At 50.3% G+C, this 25447-nt stretch overlaps 1 protein-coding gene across 2 annotated transcripts in view; it reads right to left on the bottom strand.

Annotated features, from left to right (window-relative positions):
• The window catches only part of LOC146830016 (lymphocyte antigen 6E-like), a 196332-nt gene that overhangs the window by 11554 nt on the left and 159331 nt on the right, over window positions 1-25447 (bottom strand). The window contains exons 3-4 of one of the 2 annotated variants that reach the window (XR_014961125.1): window positions 15106-15291; window positions 13111-13239 (exon numbers count right to left, since the gene is read on the bottom strand). Coding sequence is in view for 1 of the 2 variants with exons in the window: in XM_085604012.1 (XP_085460138.1) it covers window positions 15113-15291 (179 nt within the window). In the remaining variant the exon portion in view is untranslated. The remainder of the gene's footprint in view (window positions 1-13110; window positions 13240-15105; window positions 15292-25447) is intronic. The other variant, XM_085604012.1, reaches the window with a different exon arrangement.

The raw sequence follows: 25447 nt of genomic DNA, 5'->3' as shown, positions 1-25447 counted from the left end.
TCGTAGACGAAGGAACCCATCCCTGAATGATCCTCAGTGCTCAAGGGCCCTCATTCAAACACACAGCCCAGTGCCTCGTAGCCAAGGAAGTCCCTCCCTGAATGATCCTCCGTGCTCCAGGACCCTCATTCAAACACACATGGCCGAGGGAGTCCCTTCCTGAATGATCCGTGCTCCAGGCCCTCATTCAAACACACAGCCCAGTACCTCATAGCCGAGGGAGTCCCTCCCTGAATGATCATCCGTGCTCCAGGGCCCTCACTCAAACACACAGCCCAGCGCCTCATAGCTGAGGGAGTCCCTACCTGAATGATCCTCCGTGCTCCAGGGCCCTCATTCAAACACACAGCCCAGCGCCTCGTAGCTGAGGGAGTCCCTCCCTGAATGATCCTCCGTGCTCCAGGGCCCTCAATCAAAAACACAGCCCAGCGCCTCGTGGCCGAGAGACTTCCTGCCTGAATGATCCTCCGTGCTCCATGGCCCTCATTCAAACACACAGCCCTGTGCCTCATGGCTGAGGGAGTGCCTCCCTGAATGATCCACCGTGCTCCAGGGCCCTCACTCAAACACACAGCCCAGCGCCTCGTAGCCGAGGGAGTCCCTCCCTGAATGATCCTCCGTGCTCCAGGGCCCTCATTCAAACACACAGCCCAACGCCTTGTAGCCGAAGGAACCCATCCCTGAATGATCCTCAGTGCTCAAGGGCCCTCATTCAAACACACAGCCCAGCGCCTCGTAGCCGAGGGAGTCCCTCCCTGAATGATCCTCTGTGCTCCAGGACCCTCATTCAAACACACAGCCCAGCGGCTCATGGCCGAGGGAGTCCCTTCCTGAATGATCCTCCATGCTCCAGGGCCCTCATTCAAACACACAGCCCAGCGCCTCGTGGCCGAGGGAGTCCCTCCCTGAATGATCCTCCATGCTCCAGGGTCCTCATTCAAACACACAGCCCAGCGCCTCATGGCCGAGGGAGTCCCGCCCTGAATGATCCTCCGTTAAACAAGGGCCCTCATTCAAACACACAGCCCAGTGCCTCATGGCTGAGGATATCCCTCCCAGAATGATCCTCCATGCTCCAGGACCCTCATTCAAACACAGCCCAGCGCCTCATGGCCGAGGGAGTCCCTCCCTGAACGATCCTCCGTGCTCCAGGGCCCTCATTCAAACACACAGCCCAGCGCCTCGTAGCCGAGGGAGTCCCTCCCTGAATGATCCTCCGTGCTGCCGGGCCCTCATTCAAACACACAGCCCAGCGCCTCATGGCAGAGGGAGTCCCTCCCTGAATGATCCTCCATGCTCCAGGGCCCTCATTCAAACATACAGCCCAGCGCCTCGTGGCCGTGGGAGTCCCTACCTGAATGATCCTCCATGCTCCAGGGCCCTCAATCAAACACACAGCTCAGCGCCTCATGGCAGAGGGAGTCACTCCCTTAATGACCCTCCGTTAAACAAGGGCCCTCATTCAAACATGCAGCCCAGCGCCTCATGGCCGAGGAAATCCCTCCCGGAATGATCCTCCGTGCTCCAGGAACCTCATTCAAACACACAGCCCAGTGCCTCATAGCCGAGGGAGTCCCTCCCTGAATGATCCTCCGTGATCCAGTTCCCTCATTCTAACACACAGCCCAGCGCCTCGTGGCAGAGAGACTTCCTCCCTGAATGATCCTCCGTGCTCCAGGGCCCTCATTCAAATACACAGCCCTCTGCCTCATGGCTGAGGGAGTCCCTCCTTGAATGATCCTCTGTGCTCAAGGGCCCTCACTCAAACACACAGCCCAGCGCCTCGTAGCCGAGAGAGTCCCTCCCTGAATGATCCTCCATGCTCCAGGGCCTTCATTCAAACACACAGCCCAGCGCCTCGTAGCCGAAGGAACCCATCCCTGAATGATCCTCAGTGCTCAAGGGCCCTCATTCAAACACACAGCCCAGCACCTCATGGCCGAGGGAGTCCCTCCCTGAATGATCCTCCGTGCTCCAGGCCCTCATTCAAACACACAGCCCAGTGCCTCATAGCGAAGGGAGTCCCTCCCTGAAGGATCCTCCGTGCCCCAGGGCCCTCACTCAAACACACAGCCCAGCACCTCATAGCTGAGGGAGTCCATCCCTGAATGATCCTCCGTGCTCCAGGGCCCTCATTCAAACACACAGCCCAGCGCCACGTAGCCGAGGGAGTCCCTCCCTGAATGATCCTCCGTGCTCCAGGGCCCTCATTCAAAAACATAGCCCAGCGCATCGTGGCCGAGAGACTTCCTCCCTGAATGATCCTCCGTGCTCCAGGGCCCTCATTCAAACATACAGCCCTGTGCCTCATGGCTGAGGGAGTCCCTCCCTGAATGATCCTCCGTGCTCCAGGGCCCTCACTCAAACACACAGCCCAGAACCTCATAGCCGAGGGAGTCCCTCCCTGAATGATCCTCCGTGCTCCAGGGCCCTCATTCAAACACACAGCCCAGCGCCTCGTAGACGAAGGAACCCATCCCTGAATGATCCTCAGTGCTCAAGGGCCCTCATTCAAACACACAGCCCAGTGCCTCGTAGCCAAGGAAGTCCCTCCCTGAATGATCCTCCGTGCTCCAGGACCCTCATTCAAACACACATGGCCGAGGGAGTCCCTTCCTGAATGATCCTCCGTGCTCCAGGCCCTCATTCAAACACACAGCCCAGTACCTCATAGCCGAGGGAGTCCCTCCCTGAATGATCATCCGTGCTCCAGGGCCCTCACTCAAACACACAGCCCAGCGCCTCATAGCTGAGGGAGTCCCTACCTGAATGATCCTCCGTGCTCCAGGGCCCTCATTCAAACACACAGCCCAGCGCCTCGTAGCTGAGGGAGTCCCTCCCTGAATGATCCTCCGTGCTCCAGGGCCCTCAATCAAAAACACAGCCCAGCGCCTCGTGGCCGAGAGACTTCCTGCCTGAATGGTCCTCCGTGCTCCATGGCCCTCATTCAAACACACAGCCCTGTGCCTCATGGCTGAGGGAGTGCCTCCCTGAATGATCCACCGTGCTCCAGGGCCCTCACTCAAACACACAGCCCAGCGCCTCGTAGCCGAGGGAGTCCCTCCCTGAATGATCCTCCGTGCTCCAGGGCCCTCATTCAAACACACAGCCCAACGCCTTGTAGCCGAAGGAACCCATCCCTGAATGATCCTCAGTGCTCAAGGGCCCTCATTCAAACACACAGCCCAGCACCTCGTAGCCGAGGGAGTCCCTCCCTGAATGATCCTCTGTGCTCCAGGACCCTCATTCAAACACACAGCCCAGCACCTCATGGCCGAGGGAGTCTCTCCCTGAATGATCCTCCTTGCTCCAGGCCCTCATTCAAACACACAGCCCAGCTGCTCATGGCCGAGGGAGTCCCTTCCTGAATGATCCTCCATGCTCCAGGGCCCTCATTCAAACACACAGCCCAGCGCCTCGTGGCCGAGGGAGTCCCTCCCTGAATGATCCTCCATGCTCCAGGGTCCTCATTCAAACACACAGCCCAGCGCCTCATGGCCGAGGGAGTCCCGCCCTGAATGATCCTCCGTTAAACAAGGGCCCTCATTCAAACACACAGCCCAGTGCCTCATGGCAGAGGATATCCCTCCCAGAATGATCCTCCGTGCTCCAGGACCCTCATTCAAACACAGCCCAGCGCCTCATGGCCGAGGGAGTCCCTCCCTGAACGATCCTCCGTGCTCCAGGGCCCTCATTCAAACACACAGCCCAGCGCCTCGTAGCCGTGGGAGTCCCTCCCTGAATGATCCTCCGTGCTGCCGGGCCCTCATTCAAACACACAGCCCAGCGCCTCATGGCAGAGGGAGTCCCTCCCTGAATGATCCTCCATGCTCCAGGGCCCTCATTCAAACATACAGCCCAGCGCCTCGTGGCCGTGGGAGTCCCTACCTGAATGATCCTCCATGCTCCAGGGCCCTCAATCAAACACACAGCTCAGCGCCTCATGGCAGAGGGAGTCGCTCCCTTAATGACCCTCCGTTAAACAAGGGCCCTCATTCAAACATGCAGCCCAGCGCCTCATGGCCGAGGAAATCCCTCCCGGAATGATCCTCCGTGCTCCAGGAACCTCATTCAAACACACAGCCCAGTGCCTCATAGCCGAGGGAGTCCCTCCCTGAATGATCCTCCGTCCTCCCGGGCCCTCATTCAAACACAAAGCCCAGCGGCCGAGGGAGTCCCTTCCTGAATGATCCTCCATGCTCCAGGGCCCTCATTCAAACACACAGCCCAGTGCCTCGTGGCCGAGGGAGTCCCTCCCTGAATGATCCTCCATGCTCCAGGGTCCTCATTCAAACACACAGCCCAGCGCCTCATGGCCGAGGGAGTCCCGCCCTGAATGATCCTCCGTTAAACAAGGGCTCTCGTTCAAACACACAGCCTAGTGCCTCATGGCTGAGGATATCCCTCCCAGAATGATCCTCCGTGCTCCAGGACCCTCATTCAAACACAGCCCAGCGCCTCATGGCCGAGGGAGTCCCTCCCTGAATGATCCTCCGTGCTCCAGGGCCCTCATTCAAACACACAGCCCAGCGCCTCGTAGCCGAGGGAGTCCCTCCCTGAATGATCCTCCGAGCTCCCGGGCCCTCATTCAAACACACAGCCCAGCGCCTCATGGCAGAGGGAGTCTCTCCCTGAATGATCCTCCATGCTCCAGGGCCCTCATTCAAACATACAGCCCAGCGCCTCGTGGCCGTGGGAGTCCCTACCTGAATGATCCTCCATGCTCCAGGGCCCTCATTCAAACACACAGCTCAGCGCCTCATGGCAGAGGGAGTCGCTCCCTTAATGACCCTCCGTTAAACAAGGGCTCTCATTCAAACACGCAGCCCAGCGCCTCATGGCCGAGGAAATCCCTCCCGGAATGATCCTCCGTGCTCCAGGACCCTCATTCAAACACACAGCCCAGTGCCTCGCAGCTGAGGGAGGCCCTCCCTGAATGATCCTCCGTGCTCCCGGGCCCTCATTCAAACACAGAGTCTAGCGCCTCATAGCCGAGGGAGTCTGTCCCTGAATCATCCTTTGTGCTCCAGGGCCCTCATTCAAACACACAGCCCAGCGCCTCGTGGCCGAGGGACTTCCTCCCTGAATGATCCTCCATGCTCCAGGGCCCTCATTCAAACACACAGCCCAGCACCTCATGGCCGAGGGAGTCCCTCCCTGAATGATCCTCCCTGCTCCAGGCCCTCATTCAAACACACAGCCCAGTGCCTCATAGCCGAGGGAGTCCCTCCCTGAATGATCCTCCGTGCTCCCGGGCCCTCATTCAAACACACAGCCCAGCGTCTCATGCGCGAGGAAATCCCTCCCAGAATGATCCTCCATGCTCCAGGGCCCTCACTCAAACACACAGCCCAGTGCCTCGCAGCTGAGGGAGTCCCTCCCTGAATGATCCTCCGTGCTCCAGGGCCCTCATTCAAACACACAACCCAGCACCTCATGACCTAGGGAGACCCTCCCTGAATGATCCTCTGTGCTCCAGGGCCCTCATTCAAACACACAGCCCAGCGCCTCGTAGCCGAGGGAGTCCCTCCTTGAATGATCCTCCGTGCTCCAGGGCCCTCATTCAAACACACAGCCCAGCGCCTCATGGCCGAGGGAGTCCCTCCTTGAATGATCCTCCGTGCTCCAGGGCCCTCATTCAAACACACAGCCCAGCGGCTCATGGCCGAGGGAGTCCCTCCCTGAATGATCCTCGGTCTGAGCTGCGAGTGAAGGACTGAAAACCCCTTTTTAATGCAGTTGCTGCAGCCCTCTATGGGTTTATTTTCATCCTGCCTGTTTTATGCCTGGCACTTGCAGCTTGTGCTGGTTATTGGCAATGGTGGATTGAACGTGACTGTGTTTAGTGCACAGCCTTCTATGCGTCTCGGCACCAGGACCATCCAGGGGGTCGCGAGCTCTCTCCCAGGGACCAGAAACCAGATATACAGCCTTGGGCTTTCCACTGACAGGCCACTACATCTTACTTGTAGTAATGTTTGATGGAAGTGAGCTGATCCCACCAACACACAAACAGATTTGTGGGAAGAAGGTCTGCACCTAGATACATGGTAGAACATGGAGTCCAGCCCTACACGGGGTCTATAAATGTAGTAACGGGATACCTACACCCAGTTCTGCCTGGTTGTGTAAACAACAACAGATGCTTGGTGGTACGTGTGGGTCCAGGCAGACCGGGAGACCCACCCTGGAGGGCAAGGCAGCCGTGGGGTCTACAGATCAGCAAGGCACATTTCCTTAGCGCCGTGAAGCGATCTTGTGGTGGGAGGCACACTCCGCAAAGAAAAATACATCAAATTCAAAGCAAAGGCGGGTAGAAGGCGTCGCGAATGGCCCAAGTCCAGTTTGGTGCCCTAACTCTATACTTCGGTCTTCTTTGAATTCTCCTATATACACGTATGTGGTGTTTATGTAGCACACACTTGGCCAAAGTGAAGGTGGTCGCTGCACAGGGTGGCAGGCGGGCACTACAACCACTGAGTGACAGGACTGCGGGGTGTGTGCCCTGGGAGCACAAGTGGAGTATTACTGCCTCGCGATGTAGGGTTCTTTGAAGAGGAGTCACTCTTTCCTAAGTTGGGGCAGCCCTCATGGATATAGGGGTGCTGTCCCAGATCCTGGGTGCACAGATGCAAAAAGGCCAATGCCTTGCGTTTTCTTTCTTACCCTTCCTTCTCTCCCATCCCTGCCTGGCAGCAGCGGAGACGAGTTTCAGAGATAGAGTTGATATTAAATGCAGCCCCTTCATCTGTTTGCCAAAAGGCAGCCCTTGTAGAACAACTCATGATGCTAGCTATGAACCACGGGCATGTTTTGATGGTGGGCTCAGGTGCTCTCACAGTCACTGTGCCTGTGTGTGCCATGATGCCACTTCAATGCAGTGGGTTCATTCCAAGCAGGCTGGGCACACTGTCCTCAAGGCTTACCTTGACAGATGTCAGTACATCATTTACTGCTAGTTAGGTGTGGCCTGGAGACATCTTCAGCTCTCTGCCAGACACTTGCAAGTAATAATATTCACAATATGCATCATGAGGCATGCACACACACCGATGCAGCAGCCACTGCCACTGCACCCACACAACGGTGGCACTCATGCTCCACAGCGGCACACACACACTGGTGAGGATGCCCACGCCGTACAGCTCTAGGGGGCAAAGAGGTGATGGGCTGCACCCTCAGCTGACAGGGTCCTGGCAGCTCACGAGCTGCTGGGACGGTTCGAAGACACCAGATGTGTGGACTGCCTCTGCTCGGTGTGTGACCATACCTGCCCCTGCACAAAGACAGCATTGTCATCGCGGACACAACAGTGGAATATTGCAAAATGTTTGCACATGTAATAAGCTTCATTTTGGGAAAAATCTGACTAATTTCATGAAATAAATGTTTCCACCCACCTGTGTGAAACTGTATAAAAGGGCACCGGGGCCTTCCTCCTGCACACGTGTCACGTGGGATACCAGCAGCATGCATACCTCCTGCACATGTGTTGCTTGGGATACCAGCAGCAGGCACACCTCCTGCACACGTGTTGCTTGGGATACCAGCAGCCGGCACACCTCCTGCACACGTGTCACGTGGGATACCAGCAGCATGCATACCTCCTGCACATGTGTTGCTTGGGATACCAGCAGCATGCATACCTCCTGCACATGTGTTGCTTGGGATACCAGCAGCAGGCACACCTCCTGCACACGTGTCGCTTGGGATTCCAGCAGCAGGCACACCTCCTGCACACGTGTCACTTGGAATCCCAGCAGCATGCACACCTCCTGCACACGTGTCGCTTAGAATATCAGCAGCAGGCACACCTCCTGCAGACGTGTAGCTTGGGATACCAGCAGCATGCACACCTCCTGCACACGTGTCGCTTGGGATATCAGCAGCAGGCACACCTCCTGCAGACGTGTAGCTTGGGATACCAGCAGCATGCACACCTCCTGCACACGTGTCGCTTGGGATATCAGCAGCAGGCACACCTCCTGCAGACGTGTAGCTTGGGATACCAGCAGCATGCACACCTCCTGCACACGTGTCGCTTGGGATATCAGCAGCAGGCAATGCCTCTTGGCCACAGCACACATCAGTTTCACAGTTCCTGTCAGACAATCCCCTCTCCAATGGCCTAAAACGATGTGAAACCGGTAACTAAAAAAATACCCACTAGTGAATTATGCAAGATTTTGCTCACACAAAGACACATTCAGGCCTTTTTCCCTACAATAGACAGCGTACTGAGGTCGCTTACCCGTACCTGGGACTGATCTGCAGCGCGGTGACTGTCTCAGCCCTAGAAGCGTTACTGCTTCTAGTAATGGAAAGAGCCACTCAACACTGCCCACCTTAGCTACATCTATTTGCTCGCTCTTTATTGGTTCCACATGCGCCTTCCCCAAGGACCTGTTATTGAGCCATATGCCCAAACTGGAGGCGAAAACAACGAATGCAACTTGAAGAATATGGAATGCAAATGGAGGCCTATGGGAGCCAAGGCTTATCAAACCATCCATTTATAGAGGGACAGTAATGAGCAGGCTTCTCCTCGATGTAGGCTTGCATGAGTGCCTTCCCTGCTCCAGGACAGGGAGCCCCACCCCGTCTGCTCCAGGAGAGGGAGCCCTGCCCCGTCTGCTCCAGGAGAGGGAGCCCTGCCCCTGTCTGCTCCAGGAGAGAGAGCCCCGCCCTGTCAGCTCCAGAAGAGGGAGCCCCGCCCCGTCTGCTCCAGGAGAGAGAGCACTGTCCCGTCTGCTCCAGGAGAGACAGCCCCACCCCCGTCTGCTCCAGGAGAGAGAGCCTCGCTCCATCTGCTCCAGGAGAGGGTGTCCCGCCCCCTTCTGCTCCAGGAGAGGGAGCCAAGGCTGATCAAACCATTCATTTATAGAGGGACAGTAATGAGCAGGCTGCCCCTCGACGTAGGCTTGCATGAGTGCCTTCCCTGCTCCAGGAGAGGGAGCCCTGCCCCGTCAGCTCCAGGAGAGGGAGCCCTGCCCCGTCTGCACCAGGAGAGGGAGTCCTGCCATGTCTGCTCCAGGAGAGAGAGCCCTGCCCCGTCTGCTCCAGAAGAGAGAGCCCTGCCCCGTCTGCTCCAGAAGAGAGAGCCCCGCCCCTGTCTGCTCCAGGAGAGAGAGCCCCGCCCCGCCTGCCCCAAAAGAGGTCGCACCACCCTGTCTACTCAAGGAGAGGGTGCCCACCTGCTTCAGGAAGTCACCCCACCCTTCTGCTCCAGGAGAGTGAGCCCCGCCCCGTCTGCTCCAGGAGAGGGAACTAAGGCTGATCAAGCCATCCATTTATAGAGGGACAGTAATGAGCAGGCTGACCCTCAATGTATTCTTGCATGATTGCCTTCCCTGCTCCAGGACAGGACAGAGAGCCCCACCCCGTCTGCTCCAGGAGAGGGAGCCCTTCCCTGTCTGCTCCCGGAGAGGCTGCCCCGCACCGTCTGCTCCAGGAGACAGAGCCAGCTCCATCTGCTCCAGGAGAGGGAGCCATGCCCGTCTGCTCCAGGAGAGAGAGCCCCGCCCTGTCTGCTCCAGGAGAGAGAGCCCCGCCCCGTCTGCTCCAGGTGAGAGAGCCCTGCCCGTCTTCTCCAGGAGAGGCAGACAAGGCTTATCAAACCTCCATTTATAGAGGGACAGTAATGAGCAGGCCGCTTCTCGATGTATGCTTGCATGAGTGCCTTTCCTGCTCCATGAGAGGGAGCCCTGCTCCCTCCGCTCCAGTAGAGGGAGCCCTGCCCCATCTGCTCATGGCGAGGGAGCCCTGCCCCATCTGCTCCAGGAGAGAAAGCCCCGCCCCGTCTGCGCCAAAAGATGTTGCACCACCCTGTCCACTTAAGGAGAGAGTGCCCACCTGCTTATGGAAGTCACCCCACCCGTGTGCTCCACGAGAGAGAGCCCCACCCGTTTGCTAAACGAGATGGAGCCCCACCCTGTGTGCTCCAAAAGGGATAGCAGGGCCTGTCTGCTCCCATAGGAAGATCCGGGCCTGTCTGCTCCAAAAAGGAGAGCCGGTCCTTTCTGCTCAAAAAAGGAGAGCCGGGCCTGTCTGCTCCAAAAGGTAAAGCCCGGCCCATCTGCTCCAAGAGGGAGAGTCCAGCCCCATCTGCTCCAAGCGGGAGAGCCCAGCTCATCTGCTCCACGAGGGGGAGCCCGGCCCGTCTGCTCCACGAGGGGAGCCGGGCCCATCTGCTCCACGAGGGGTAGCCGGGACCCATCTGCTGCAAGAGGGAGAGCCGGGCCCTGTCTGCTCCATGAGGGGGAGCCCGGCCTCGCCTGCTCCAAAAGGGAGAGCCGGGTCCATCTGCTCCAAGAAAGAGAGTCCACCTCGTCTGCTCCAAGAGGGAGAGCCAGGCCCCGTCTCATCCACGAGGGAGAGCCCGGCCCCGTCTGCTCCAAGAGGGAGAGCCGGGCCCCGTCTTCTCCAAGAGGGATAGCCCGGCCCCGTCTGCTCGAAGAGGGAGAGCCGGCCCCATCTGCAAGAGGGAAAGCCCGGCCCCGTCTGCTCCAAGAGAGAGAGCCAGGCCCTGTCTGCTCCAAGAGGAGGATCCCGGCCAGTCTGCTCCAGGAGAGGACTCCCCCGACTGCTTAAGCAGAAGGTGTCCTGCTACATACACATTCAGTGTACTGCCTGTTCAGGCATGGAGGCCTTGTCTGCTGCCTGAGCATTGCCTTTTGTGCTTGGCCCTGGGCCCCTTGCTGCTTGTGTAAGTGGGACACTACCTGCTTGGGCAAGCAGAGCCCTCTTCACTTATTCACACATCATCCTTCGTGTTTGAACGGGAGGTGGCTGCTGTGCGCATGCAAGGTGCTTCCAGTCTTTGTGAGCAATAGTCTGTCTGGTCTCTTTAGGTGCTCTGTGTGGTTGAGCTTGAGGTGGTGTCTTTGCTAATGCCTGGGGTCTTTGTGTTCTAGATGATTCTTCGTTCCAGGGATCATGATGCCATTAACATGACCAAGGCCCATGTGGACACGCGGATGGTGTTTTGTTGAGTCACACCCAGAACTGCTGCATTTCTTCATGGGTAGGCTTGGAGTTTGGTAGAAGGTCTGCTTCTCATGTGGCGCTTGAGTGAAGTAAATTAAAGACTTCTGTTGTAAAACAGCCATCTCAGATTGTCTCATGGCTGGTGTGAGCCCCGCCTCTTCACAGTCTGGTACTTGTAGTTTTCCATGACCCATTATATGTGAAGAACCACAAGTATATAATGCAACGGATGAACATCTACAGATCCCACCTGAACAATGTGCGGTCCTTCTGTGGCATGCAGGGTCTAGTGGCCTGTGGAGAAGGGACCAAGCACCACATTTAGTAGGCAGGTGATAGAAACGAGTGACCCTCAGGCAGCTATTGCTGGTGCACAGACCTGATGTAGACAGACGCAAGTTAGACAACTTGTGCTGCAGGAGATGAAATGGAATACAGGGACCTACCTGGTCTATATTTCTTCATCCTCTCGTTGAGGGACCCGGGCTCTCTGTTGTGAAGAGCTTGAAGAGTCAATGTCAGAGCCTTGTACATTGTGCGCTGCTGGACTGGGGGCCAATGCAGTCTCATACAAGAAAACAAGTTACTTACCTGTAACTGTAGTTCTCCAGTATTGGAAGCTTTCATAGATTCACAAGCCTGATTCATTCCCCGTCATTGAGATGGGAGTCCCCGGTGAATAAAAAAGCAATGCTTAGATACCAAATTGAAAAGAGGCCTAGGCCCATTTCCATTTTGCAACCTATAACTCTCATTATGTAAAAGAGACCAAAATTGTCCCTGAACCAATCAGAACCTCTCACCCTCTAGAACACTCCTGAGAGAACATTTTGCCCCTCAGATTTTCTAGCACTTGTGCCTCAGATATTTTTTGTGCCAAAAATCCAAAGGTGAGCCTCTCAGGGGAGGAGGGCGGGTGGCATGTGAATCCATGAAACTTCCAATACTGGAGAACTACAGTTACAGGTAAGTAACTTGTTTTCTTACTCCAGTATTGGAGCTTTCCTAGATTCACATGCCTGAATCAGAATAGCGAGCAGTAAACCAGCATATTTTATTGTGCAGAAAAACTGACTTCGGGCAGCATACGGATTGAAAAAACTGCACTCTATAAGCATATATACTTGTAGATGTCTTCTAACATTAAGATCACTTTCAACATTAAGATAATAATATATATATATATATATATATATATATATATATATATATATATATCAACCTCCAACTCCCGTCTTCTATCAAAGAAAGGACAGGACGCCGACACCAACGATTATCACCAAATCCACAGTTTTAATGATTCCAATCCTTTGCGACGCGTTTCAGCATTCCTGCCTTAATCATGCAATGGATAGCTCGTTCAGTGTGTGGGTTAAAATACACTAACAACAATTACAAAAAAAGGTCACATGATAGATTCCACCAATTACTGACCACTAGACATGGACAAAAGACTTTGTGGCAGACCTAGATACAGGCAAACATACAAAGTTACCATTTTTTGTTTAAATACAAATAACTTTATCGACATAGCCACTAATTAAAACAAAATATTCTTTCATATTCTTTTAAATGGACTGATACATTTATGCTGAACCAGCCAATTACCGAGAGCAAAGTCGATCAGATAAAAAAAGTTATTTTTTTGTTATATTGTCTAATATGCGCAGGAAAAGTTTTATAAATAAATAAATAATGGGACATTTATTTAAACAGAAATTTCATTCTAAGTTTAAAAAAGCCATGTTCCCAGTTGACTTTTTATCATGTAAACATCATTTGTACGGATAAAGTGCATAGTGCTTCTCTCCTAAAGTGCATATATAGTGCAGTTTCAAGAAAAAAGGGGGATATTGCAACTCAACGCATAATGTGTACTAAAATGAATCTAAAAACTTTGCTCTATAGGCTGTGGATATGTGTCATAATAATCTGTAGCCTGCCACAAATGTTAATTAGTAAGCATACCTTCCACATTACTAATTTCCTTTAGTTAAATACTACCAAATCATCATAATTAAACATACAATTGCGTCCAGTGACTTAATTACTTATTTCCAGTGTGACATTGCTGGGCCTGAAATAACACCCAATCTGCTGTCAGGTCTGTATCCCAATTTTTACTTTATACAAGTTGACAGGGCTTCCAATATACTATTATTTCGAAGAGGGTGTCCTGGTGTAACTTCTTAATCCTTGTGTTCTCCACTCACATGCCTCTCTCTCTGAAATGTTCTTGATTGTAAAGGAGGCCTAAAAAGCAAAGTAATTTAGGATTTTTAGAATTCCAAAAGGTCTTCACGACTTCTGCCCTTTGGCCTTAAATTGCTATCTTATTTTTATAAACCAATACAAATTTCTAAAATATGTTGGACTATTATATCCTTGAATCAATAGAAAGATTTATAGTTAATTTAAATTTATATAACTCCTTATTGAACTATCAGAGAGACTTTGTTTTTATCAACTGGTAAAATCATGTACATAAAGTGCAAGTGCCTGTGAATACATATTTACGTAATGCTGATGTATAGACTAGCCTCTGTCAAATATGATCTTGTTGTACATAGGGAACAGACACCGGAACTAAGACACCTCTAAGAATCAACATGGTGCTTTGCAATTGTAATAATAAGTTTACACACTTATGGTGAAGGCAAAAAGCCTGCTTCATAATTAATTAAATAATGCTGGTGGAAACTAAAATCGACCTTTAAAACAATATAAAATACAGTATTAATAAAATGAAGAACATATGGAAAATCCTATCTGATAGAGATAATTTATAAATGAACATGTAAATCTTCTTCAGAATTCAAGCCATGCGGCACCCTGGTGTTGAATAAGATGATGTATTTGGATTCAAGTTGTCTTAATTTCCGCTCCCTGTTGCCTCCCCTCCGGGATTTAGGAGCTTGATCAATGGCAAAATAACACAACTCATTAGCATTTCCATTGTGGGATTCATGAATGTGCCGGGCAACTGCATAATTTGGATCCTTATTATTAATTGCCCTAAAATGTTGTAGAATCCGAATGTGTACCATGTGTATCGTGCTCCCCACATACATTTTGGGGCAGGAGCACTTCAAAACATAAACTACAAATTCACTTCTGCAGTTGAGTGAACATCTAATTTTCCATGGGTTATTTATCAGAGTCGAGGAACCTGAGTTTCATTTTTCCCAATCTTGCATGCCTTACATTTAAAACAGCGATGGAAGCCTGGGCTGGGTCTAAGCCAAGTTTGTTTAGTTCTTAACTCTGGGCTCGCTATCACCAATTCATCCCTCATTGACTTTGCCTTTCTAAATGTCAGCATTGGTCTGTTTGGGATGAGGGTGTTTAAAATTGGGTCCCCTTTAAGTAAATGCCAATGTCTGGTCAGAATATGTCTGACATCGGCTTGGTAAGCTGAAAAGCCAGTTATGAGTCTTATAACTGCTCCCCTGTCCTGTCTTACTCTTACAGTTTGTTCACTTGGCCGTGCGAGGAGTTGGTGTCTCTGTAGTTTCTCGACTTTCTTCATGGCCTGATTCAACGTTTCGGCTTGGAATCCTCTTTGTGTAAATCTTGCATTGAGATCAAATTGTGCTTTAGCTAACTCATTGGTCTCACTACAGTTTCTTTTCATTCTAATATGTTCCCCATATGGAATGCTCTTCTTCAGGCTCTGAGGGTGGAAACTACCAGCGTGCAAAATTGAGTTTCGTGCCGAGGTCTTTCTATAGGATTTTGTATGAATATTCCCACCCACAACATATACTTCTAAGTCTAAAAACGGCACCACAGCCTTTTGTGCAATCCTGCCCCAGCTCATGCATTTCCCTGCATCAGGGAGTCAGGGCACATCTTCCCTGTTTATACGTTCACTCACCTGACTGACTTCCTGTCCTTCAGTCTGTGTTTTACAATACATGTAGGCATCTAGCTGTTGCTTTAAATTCATACCATCATTTGAGTTCTACCACTACTTTGAACAATACATAAGGTCCCCTGTCCCAGTTTTGAATCATAACTCCCCACTGAAATGTAGACGTTCCATGGAGGTGTCCCCTACGTTCCTTCTTCCCTACTACCCTGCGTGATCTGCAGTGGTCCTGCCTTACCCTCCCTTACCTTAGAGTCAGGCTCTGAGCAGGAGCGCGCCAACAGCTATGGCCAGGGAGATCGCTGTGTAGCTGATTTTCACACTAGTCGCGCTGCTGGCGTTGCACAGGTCTGTTTTACAGCAGGTAGTAGTAGATAAAATGTCGGATTCTGGACTGCAAAGTGACTGGCAGGACTTTGTGATCTTTATCATCCCTGAAAAGACATAGCAGAAAGACTATTCAGCATGCTCAGACCTCAGGTTGTATCACATATTCAGAATCATATTCCAGATTTACTGCCCATGTGTTCATATGGTGAGGTCTGTTTTCTCCACATCAGTAGGCAGCCTAAGGTGAAGCAGACAATCTGATTTATGACATTGAAAATCATCACCCAATTAGATCCCATTCCCACTGCTGCTCGCTCCAGTAAATCACATGCGCATCAATCACTGCTCCTGCACCAGTCAATAACCCAAAATAAAACACCATCAGGTCGTAAGCTACCATCGGAGAGGTAGGTGCAATCACAGGTTCTTCCGACATATCTGAGCGAACTGGCAGTATTTTATGTATTTCAATCAGGTGTAAATGCAAGATTCCAGAATGCTGGAACAGAAGCTGAAAATATATTTGTTAGCCAGGCAGGTGTGCTGCTGAAATTTAAAACAGTTGCAGTTAATAGGCCAGTGCTTCACGGATGGTCATTTATGTATTGACATTGTATAGCCCGCTCATAAAAATGAACCAACTCAATAAGCAGCTATGGTACCTACTCATGAAATCATAAATCAAATGGAGTTGGCCAAGAGAAATATCTCCAAAGCCTCCTCCTAGAAGGTAAAATTCTCTACTGGACCAGAGTGGCTAAGAGACTGACTACTCCTAAGCCCACCTGCACAGAATCCCAGATCCCGTACTTCGAGTCCTCAGCCGCCCGGTGCACAATGCACCCACACAGTGATTCATTACTGTGGCAAGATTCCACCTCATTGGATAGAACTCCTCAATTTGGAGCAAATTCCTAGAATTAGATCTTCTGCTACAAACTGCAGCCAAAATATCTTCCTTGTGAATTGTTAGAAATGGGATCTCTGGTTGACTAAGGCTTGCGCCAAAGCCAGGCAGAGACCACCACTCTCATCAGGGCAAGGGAGGTACAAGGCAAAGATAACCCCTGCTCACCCCCTTGGTAGCTTGGCACGAGCAGTCAGGCTTATCCCAGAGGCCTTGTGTAAAGCATTTGCGCACGCACACAGCAACAACACCCAAGGCCCACCACAAAAGGAACTCCACACAAGGTTATATATCAAAATAGCCTTTGTATTATAATAAACACATTGGATCATAATCACAATGCCCCATGTCCAGAATGTCAGGGCGGGCTGCAAAAGCAAACAAGCAAAAGTGCGCAAAGCACAGCCTCAACGTGGCAGCTGCCCACTACTTGCTGGGCAGCTGTAGAAATGATCACGGGCACCAGCTTGCCCCCTGAGCCCCTCTCTGGGACTCTAAATAAAAATGAATGGGCCCCAAATGTTGCAGCTGCCTGCGTTCTCGTAGGGCAGATGGAAAACTACCAAAACAAGCACGGGCATTGCGGGGGCTTTAGGAGTCCCCCTGGGACTTCTAAAGACAATGTGGCCCCAAAAGAAATTAGTACTGGCAGGAGGGGGGGCGGGCACGGGCAATGTGCCCGACGCCCCCTCTAACAACTGCACCAATGAGCCCTACTCACCGGGCTCTTCTGGCTGCCCTCCAATCTCCTCTCTTTGGTCCGGGCTGCGCGGGGCTGACATGCGGCAGGGGCAGGCACCGACAATATGCCTCGGGCCCCTCCGCCTTACTCCCAGACGGCTGCGACTTCTCCGTGGAGCTGCCGAGGCTTCAGGTGATTAGGCCGCACGTGTGGCTCATGTGAGAAGGTGACCTGATATATGCTGTCCACTAGTTCAAGTGGGCACCTTGTATCAGTCCAAACAACCCCTTATGGCGAATGCTTAAAGACAAACTTTATTGAAAGCTATCCTAGTGGTAGCTATGGAGAGCAGCCTCCAGGCTCAGTCTTGAAGGAATGTAGAGCAGCTTGTTTTACCAGTCTATAATTTCTTGAATGATCAAATGAAAGGACAACCACACCAGGTATATCTTTAAAATATATGTATTTAAGATAAAACACACCCCTCTAGTCTCTTTATGAGGCTGGAGTTCGAAGTACTTAATTTTCAAGTTAGCAACAGTAATAGCACAAATGCACGTTTGGGCCCTAGGGGTGTACCAAACCATATACCAAAAAAGTGGTATAAGAACCACGACTGGAATACAGACTAGGCCTATAGCCTGTAGAATCGCTGGGACCCCAAGGAACCACCCAAGGTAGTGACACAGGGGACCCACGGGGACTGTATGCAGTATGTAAACACAACCGCGGGTTCCCGTTAGCTTCTATGGGGAATGTATCGGTTGGAAATTTAAAGATTAGGGACACTTAGAATCGAGTCAGGACCAAACCCTTTTGAACTTAAGAAGTTCTAGGGCTAGTACTCAGGAGAGCACCGGAGTACTCGCGTAACGTCACCCAGGGAAGCCGGAGGCATAGGTGTCTTTTGGTGTTGGGTCGCGTCGTCGATTACAATGGAATGGAGCTGGAATCGAGCTGCACCAAAAAGTCTGTGGAGTGCTGCGTTGTCGGCGACCAGATTAGACACAACATGCCTTGGCAACGGCAAGTTACTTGAAAACAGCGAAAGGACGTTGCTTCAGACCAGCAAGGTCTGGGGGACTCAACCAGCGAGGGTAAGTTGGGGCATGCCTGGAGCAACCAGGTAAGCCCAATCAGAAGAGCAGTTGCCTTTGTGGGGACCTACTAGCCAACGGGCTAGCGATCGCGAAGGAGCCTCCAGCGGTCGCACTTGAAACTGGCCCACAGGTCACTCGTGGAGTGGAGGCCAGCAATCTTCGGTGCAGGAGGTGCTCAAGGCTGGGGCTACTCGTAGCCCAAAGCACAATGTCGAGGAAGACCAGGAAGATGGTGGAGCTGCAAAAGTTCACGTTGTCCAGGGGTCATGGTTCCATGTCACCCACGATAGCCAAGGGCCTCAGCTTTGCTGTGGACTCAGGGTCGCCTCGGGGAAGTCTGGAAATCCACCTCTGGTTATGCAGAGACTTCAGCGTCCAGCGGGAGCTTCAGAATTGCAGACCGGTCAGTTGCTTCTTTGGTGCCTGCGAAGCAGGGGAATCACTCCTTGACCCCAAGGGGTATTTCTTCTGTCTTCTAGTCGTGATCGAAAGTCGAAGGTCCAGGATATATGTTGCAGAGTTTCGTCTAGGGTAATCTAAAGTCCTAAGGACTGGATTCCTATACTTATAGTAAGTTTAGGGGATGGACTAACTCCAAGGCCCCACTTATGTGTGGGCCTGGAAAGAGGGGTGGTTACACCCATTTCCTTTGTCCAGTTTTGCGCCACAGCAGGGTCAGGTAGCCCCTGCAACCGGTTTGAACAAGGCTATGCTCAGGGTCAGCTAACGTGCCCCCAGTGCAGGACTTCAAAGCACCAGAGAGTGCTCCCGCCCGTCCCCAATACACATCTGCCTGTCTGGGGAGGTGGTGACACCTCCCTGCAACAGGAAACCTATTGTCCCGGCCTCCCCTGCCGGAGTTTCGGTCAGCGGCAGCAGCCCGGACAATTAAATAGGCTGCATCCTGCCTCTGCACTAAGGGCAGCATACCCTTTGTACTTAGTCTGACGTCAGGAAAGGGGAAGCAGGAAACCTGTGGACTTGAAAGGGAACCTCTAGAAACCTCTCCCACTTCAAAGGAGGCAGCCGGTATAAATTAAGGACCTGAGACACCGACTCTTGAGTGCACGTCTAGACCTGTGGACACTCTGAAGGAAACTCTGAAGAAGGACTGCTGTGCTGCTGAAAGGAACGCCACTCTGCGGGACTGCTGCCCTGCTGCTAGAGTCAGACGGATAGGACCTGCACCTGAACCCAGATCACTGAGTGACCCCATCGGCTAGTCTGCTAGCCTCCTGTTCAGAGCCAACAGGGTTATAGCAGGCTCCCAACTACCTGGTCCAGCTGGGGTAAGCTCCTGACACCCAGGTGGTGCCTCTCAAGTCATGGACCCTTTTGTTGGTCTCAGTGGAGCCGAATTGATGATTTTGGTCTCTTCACAACTGTGTCCTCGCACTGCCCGCCGACGCGAAGTTCCGTCAACCCAACTGTTCGTGCTATAGCATCAACCGCTTGTGGAGAGCGCCACTGCAAAGCACCAGAATGACTGCTCACGTTGACAACAAATCTTCACGCTAAAGTGGCAACCATCCATCATGATGCCAGGCATGCACTTGTGGAAATATGGATTTTTCTGGTCAGTTATGTCCCCTATCTTGGACCCCAACGGTTCTATGTGCATATTACAAGTACATGTATGTTCTCTCCAGTTCCAGTTATGAAGACGCAAATACATATGCGTCCACCGTCAACATGTCCTCTGTCAGATCCGCCATGAACAGGCCGGATATTCCATTCCTAAGTATGAAAGGCCACCGGCTTTATATGGTTCACTTGTGCCATTTTACAGTCCAGGCAAGTAGGCCCTGATTCTGTCATCAAAACTCCTTTTGCCTTCTGCCTCTGAAAGCTCCAGTCTGAGCCTGCATCTGTGACCATGAACTTTGTCTCATTCTCTGCGCGGCTCACGAAGCCTGACATCAGCCTATTCTCTGCCAAGTACTGTATTTCACCTTCGAATTATCTGCTTCCCCCTCAGCCGATGCATTCCTGCCTAGTAGTTTAAGTAAACATTCTTCCAGTTACCAAGCAAAAGGCCCGGTTTTTCTGTCCTCATGCAAGTAATTCATAGCCCTGTTACCATGGAATATTCCTACCCCCTCGCATTCAGTGTAGACACTTAGACGCTTGTACATGCACGCACAGTCAGTATAGAATAGATTCTGTCCGAGAGTCCTTCTTTTGTGGATAACATAGTTCTTTAAACATAGGATGTTAGATATGATTTGGGATTAAGTTGACTTGACCCCCCAGACTTCTCGTCTCCACATATAGAGCTAAATGTCAAGTCCCCGTCACCCCCTAGTTACACGTCAATTACACGTCATACTGCTGCGCGCGCATTTAGGCCAAGTATTATCTTATAGATCCACCTATGTATTACATCATAACCAATCATGTTCCTTTTTACTCATTATTACACCCATTTTCGGTTACGCAGACCAAACGTCAATGTCCTTATCAATTGTTACGCCTACTGTATTCACTTCATTATAATGTATGTACTATAAAAGTTACTTCTTGTCAATAAAGTATGTACTTCACTTCCTGAACCCCCGTGGTGATGGAACTTGGAGCAACCGATTATAATCGATTACTGGAATAAAGCCCATTCCGAAACTCTAAAATCACGGATTCTGCCTCTCATTTTACTGAGCTATTTTATAATGTTTCTGTATCAAATTCAGTCCCGGTAAAGGAATTTTATTTACCACATGATGGCGCCCGAACAGGGACACTTTCTCATCTCACGCGCCGGCGGTGAGTTGCAGGCCCGGTCTCCTGCCACAGCTGGACGGACAATAACGCGTACCAGCAGGATTTCCTGTATCTCCCTCCGGTCAAGCGGAGGCGACTGAGACTGCGATCAACACCCAGACGAGGCGGTGAGAAGTGCGAAGTATCCCGACCAGAGCCTAGCTGAGAGAGCAAGATCCGAGGTATACAGAGACCCACCAGTTCGAAGTCAAGCCCAGTTTCCGACGAGACGAGTCGAGTCCAGTCCGGTTCAAGTTCAAGTTACCGAGGCCTTCCGTTTCCGAAGCTACCCGGTGAGTACCATTACCGGGGAGGCATTTCTGACGTGCACATAGGTTGTGCCGGTCAAGACGGGTTTGGGTACACAAATCCGGTCTGCACTGTTTTAGCAGTGTATCTGTACTGTTTAGCAGTATATCAAGTATTCCGAAGTATCTAGTTATTGTCAAAAATTAAGCTTGGTGATTAGTTATGCAGACGATCATCATTGTTGTTTCAGTTAAAGGTTTAATGTTTAATGTTTAATGTGTTTAAAAAACGTCCTGCATATTGTGGTATGAATGACTGTTCATTATCGTGTTTATTGTATTAAGTCTGTTCAAATTCAAGTATCAGGTCAGTTGGTCAAAATCAAGTATAAGGTCAGTTCTCAATATGCCGCTCTTTTCGAAATTAAGACAGATCACGACTAAAAAAGGGGTTCTCGAAGAAGCCGTCCCTATTCCTCCTAGGGATACTCCAGGGCACTTCATGTATCACAAACATGGCTTAGACGCTATATTATTTCTTGATTTATGGGTAGACTACACCAAGGGATTACCAGAAAGTCAGAGGTGGCCCGCAGCGGGGACCTGGGATGCAGAGTGCATCATGAAAGTCGAGGAAGAGTTATGGAAAAGGAAAGTCAGACAGTCACAGAAGGACGCCGTTGAGTTATGGCGTAAAGAATCTCATAGACGTACAGAAAAAGCACGTAGACAGGAAGAAAGGAATAGAGAAAGTTCAAATAAAGTTCAAGAAAATCTATTAATTGAGGAAGGTATCCGAGTGAAATCAGAACAAGTAGACAGACAAAGAAATGCCCTTATGAATGGTATGTATCCCCTTCTGGCCGAAGGATTACCTAAGGCTACTCCAGAGATACCGAAAGACTTGCCACCCCCATTATTCCCAATCAAGGTACATCCTAAGGGGCATCCTAGAACCGCAGAAGATGTTTTTCTTTCCTCATATTTAGATGACGCAGCTCCCGAGTATGCTAATTCTGCCCCACAAAGGCCGCATACCAGGGAGGTCTCACGCCAAGATCCAGCACCCGTATCCCTACAGCAACAAATCGAGTCACAAGTTCCGGCAAGCACATCTGTTTCCGCATCTGTTCCTACAGCTACTTCTATAGCTGTGTCCACACCTATAGTTGCTGTGTCACGTTCAACGAATCCTTTCACACCCGACGCCCCAGATGGGGCCACGGGAGGTGCTACCAATATCTTTTCTACGCCACCTAGAATAAATAAACTTACTTTTCAAGAGTCAGCGCATTCACGTACACCCAAATTCGTAAGTGCTCGTGCACTTAAAGAACTTCTCGTAGATTGTAGATATGACCCGGTGCCCGGTATAGAGGACGAAATGACCCTGGCCTCATTGCGTATCAGACGAGCCGCAGTGTATTTAGCGAAGTTACCAGGCATGACTGCGCATCTAGACGAAATATATCATTTTGTCCAAACAGGGCGAGATCCAGAATGTATTTACAGAGCTATGGAATACCAGAAAGTAGAGATACAGGGGGAATTGTTACGTTTCCTCATAAACTGTGTGATCAGAAATGTAGACCGACCGGGGGTAGACCCGGAAGCAATGAAAATTCTTACCAGATGGAGCCAGAATATATCAGAAGGGAGACACGATAAGCAAAATTGTATAATAGCCATGTGCCGAAAGATCCGTAAAGAAATAGAACGCCTACACGAAGAGAGATTAGAGGCAGACGAGTTCGAACAAAGCGAGGAAGAAGGGTCAGGACTGCCCGCAGGACAGTCGGACACAATAGCCTATGTAGGTAGAGGAAGACCTTGTAATAGGAATCAGACTAGATGTCATACTGACTCAATACGTCCGATATGTCCAGATAATAACAGGAATTTCCAAATACCTATAATTAATATAAGGTCTAACGAGCATTCGTTCCAAACCGCCGACAAGCTACTCCGAGAACGAAGGGGTTATCATTTTCTCGATTCTATGGACGAACAAGATTTGGCCAGGGCAGCTGTCCATTGGGTGGACAGTCCCGGAAAATACAGTGATGATACAGTAGTACGCACATTTCTGAATCTCACCCCAGATGAACAGAGGTTAGCTGGGATTTATATGATTCAACAACTCATTATACTATATCAGAGTCAGCATTCGGACCCTGGTCCCTTACCTGACATATTGACTGAATTGCTTATGAATAAATGGAGAGGTCCAGGTACTAAATTAATTAAAGAAATTCTAGAGTCAAGAAAGCAGTATGTTCTTTTTGTATGCTCAGAGCATGTTTCATTGCCCGTCAAGGAAAGAACCACGTATCACATGGATAGACAGAATCCCTTACGAGAAGTGCACCCAATAAAAGGCGAGGACAACGAGTTTAGGCGCGTATTTGTATATACGCCCATATCAAAAATAGAATTGTTACAAATGAAGAAAGTGGTACCCAGTCATGACAAAGATCCAGCGGGTTTTCACCGAGAAATTAAAGACATGTTACTCATGGGAGAGTATACCTATCCCGACATTATGACAATATTAAAGGTATTGATGCCTGCTGGCATTTATGAGAAACTCAAGGAAAAAGAGTGGGAGGTAGGAGACCAAAAGATAGAATGGTCAGTGTTAGAAGCGGAAGAAAAGGCCCGAACTGCAGGAGCAGGACTTGGGGATAAAACTAAAGCATTACCAGGGTTACTAGTACAGGTACTGCCACGTCTATTGACTACGAAAAAGGAAGATTGGGGTACAATTTCAGCCTGTAAGCAGTAGCAAGATGAAGACACTAGTGATTACTATGCCCGATTTGAAAAATGTTTTGGTATAAATAGTGGCATAAAAGCAAGTAGCGAATCATACCCACATCTGTTTGTAACAAAGTTAGTGGAAAATGCCCTGCCCCCAGTAAAGAATAGAGTATTAAAATTCGAGAGTACCTGGCAAGGTAACACTCCATCACAAATGTTACAAATGTTACAGTACCATCACAATAGAATTAGAGAGGAACAAGAACATGAACACAGACGCATGAAAGACACGAAAATGAAAATGCTAGTTTCCCAGACTGTTCCAGCTGAAGGACATAAAAAGGGTATGACACATTCCGATTCAGCAGGACCTGTAAAAGGGACATGTAATTATTGTAAAAAGCCAGGTCATTACGTACACGACTGCCCAGTTTTAAAACATAATATCGCCATAGGTAAAACACAAGAAAGATCACGGCCACTCAGACAAGATCAGAATGAACAAGGAGCTATGCAGCATGCCCAGGCCATGCCAGCCGCACAACAGCCAATACAGTTTGTGCCAGCTGCACCACCGTTGCCTGCTGCTGCCACACAGACAACAACACGACAAATGTATCAGACCGCACAGTATGAATATCCTGAGTATCAACGTTACGCATGAACTAGCCTAGAGAGGGAAGTGGACTTACCCCTTATCGAGATTCCTGTAGATCAAGAAGGACCTTATGTACATAGTGAATTATTAGGTCAAGATAGAAAATTTTTACTCGATACAGGGGCAAGTCGAACAACTATAAAACGAAGTGAAGTTCCAGGGGCACCCCTCTCAGGCTCTCAGAATATTTCCCTTGGTTTTTCAGGAAAACCTATTGTTAATGAAGTGTCACAACCTCTGCCACTTACGATAGGACCTCTGACCCGAACTACAGATTTATTGCTTACAAAATCATGTCCAGAAAATCTGTTAGGAATTAAAACCCTGAAAGCTTTAGGAGCCATAATATGTTGTTCTCCGGAAGGAGTAAGATTGTTTTTACGTGATTTTAAAGGTCACTATGTGTCTAGAGACATGGATCCCCGACTGCAGACTTTACCTACACGTCTATGGGCACAAGGCCCTACTGATGTTGGTTGCATGAATATTACACCATATCGAGTCACATTAAAGGCAGGAGTGGTGCTACCACGAATGCGACAATACAAGTTACCACCAGATGCTGTAGTGGCTTTACTACAAATCATTGACGAGCTTATTGCCCAAGGAGTAGTTGTGGAAACAGACTCCAATATATGTAATTCACCGATAATTCCGATTCTTAAACGAACAGATCCAAAGGCCCCGCCAGTATATCGATTGGTTATTGATCTGCGCGAATTAAACAAGTGCATTGTGCCACAATTTCCTGTGGTCCCAGATATCTCATCATTACTGACAGCTATTGATTCCGAAGCAACATTCTTTACTGTAATTGATCTCAAGAATGCCTCTTTCAGCGTCCCAATAGATCCGGAAAGCCAATATTTGTTCGGATTTAGTTTAAATGGACGTAGCTTTAAATTCTCACGCGCACCTCAAGGATTTACAGAAAGCCCCAGCATCTATAGCCAAGCACTGAAAAGAGAACTAGACAGTATCCACATGCCAGTTAACACTGCTCTGCTTCAATACGTCGATGATCTGCTGATCACCGCGAGAAGCGAACCGGAATGTGAAAAAGCATCACTGACAGTTTTACAATTTCTAGCCGAAAAGGGGCACAAGGTGTCCCCTTCTAAGCTGCAATTCTGTGTCCAGCGAGTTGT

This window comes from Triturus cristatus, chromosome 5_1 (genome assembly GCF_964204655.1).
Source record: "Triturus cristatus chromosome 5_1, aTriCri1.1, whole genome shotgun sequence".
NCBI classification, from domain to species: Eukaryota; Metazoa; Chordata; class Amphibia; order Caudata; family Salamandridae; genus Triturus; species Triturus cristatus.
The sequence above is the reverse complement of the archived record's forward strand: the minus strand, read 5'-3'. Positions and strand labels throughout refer to the sequence as shown.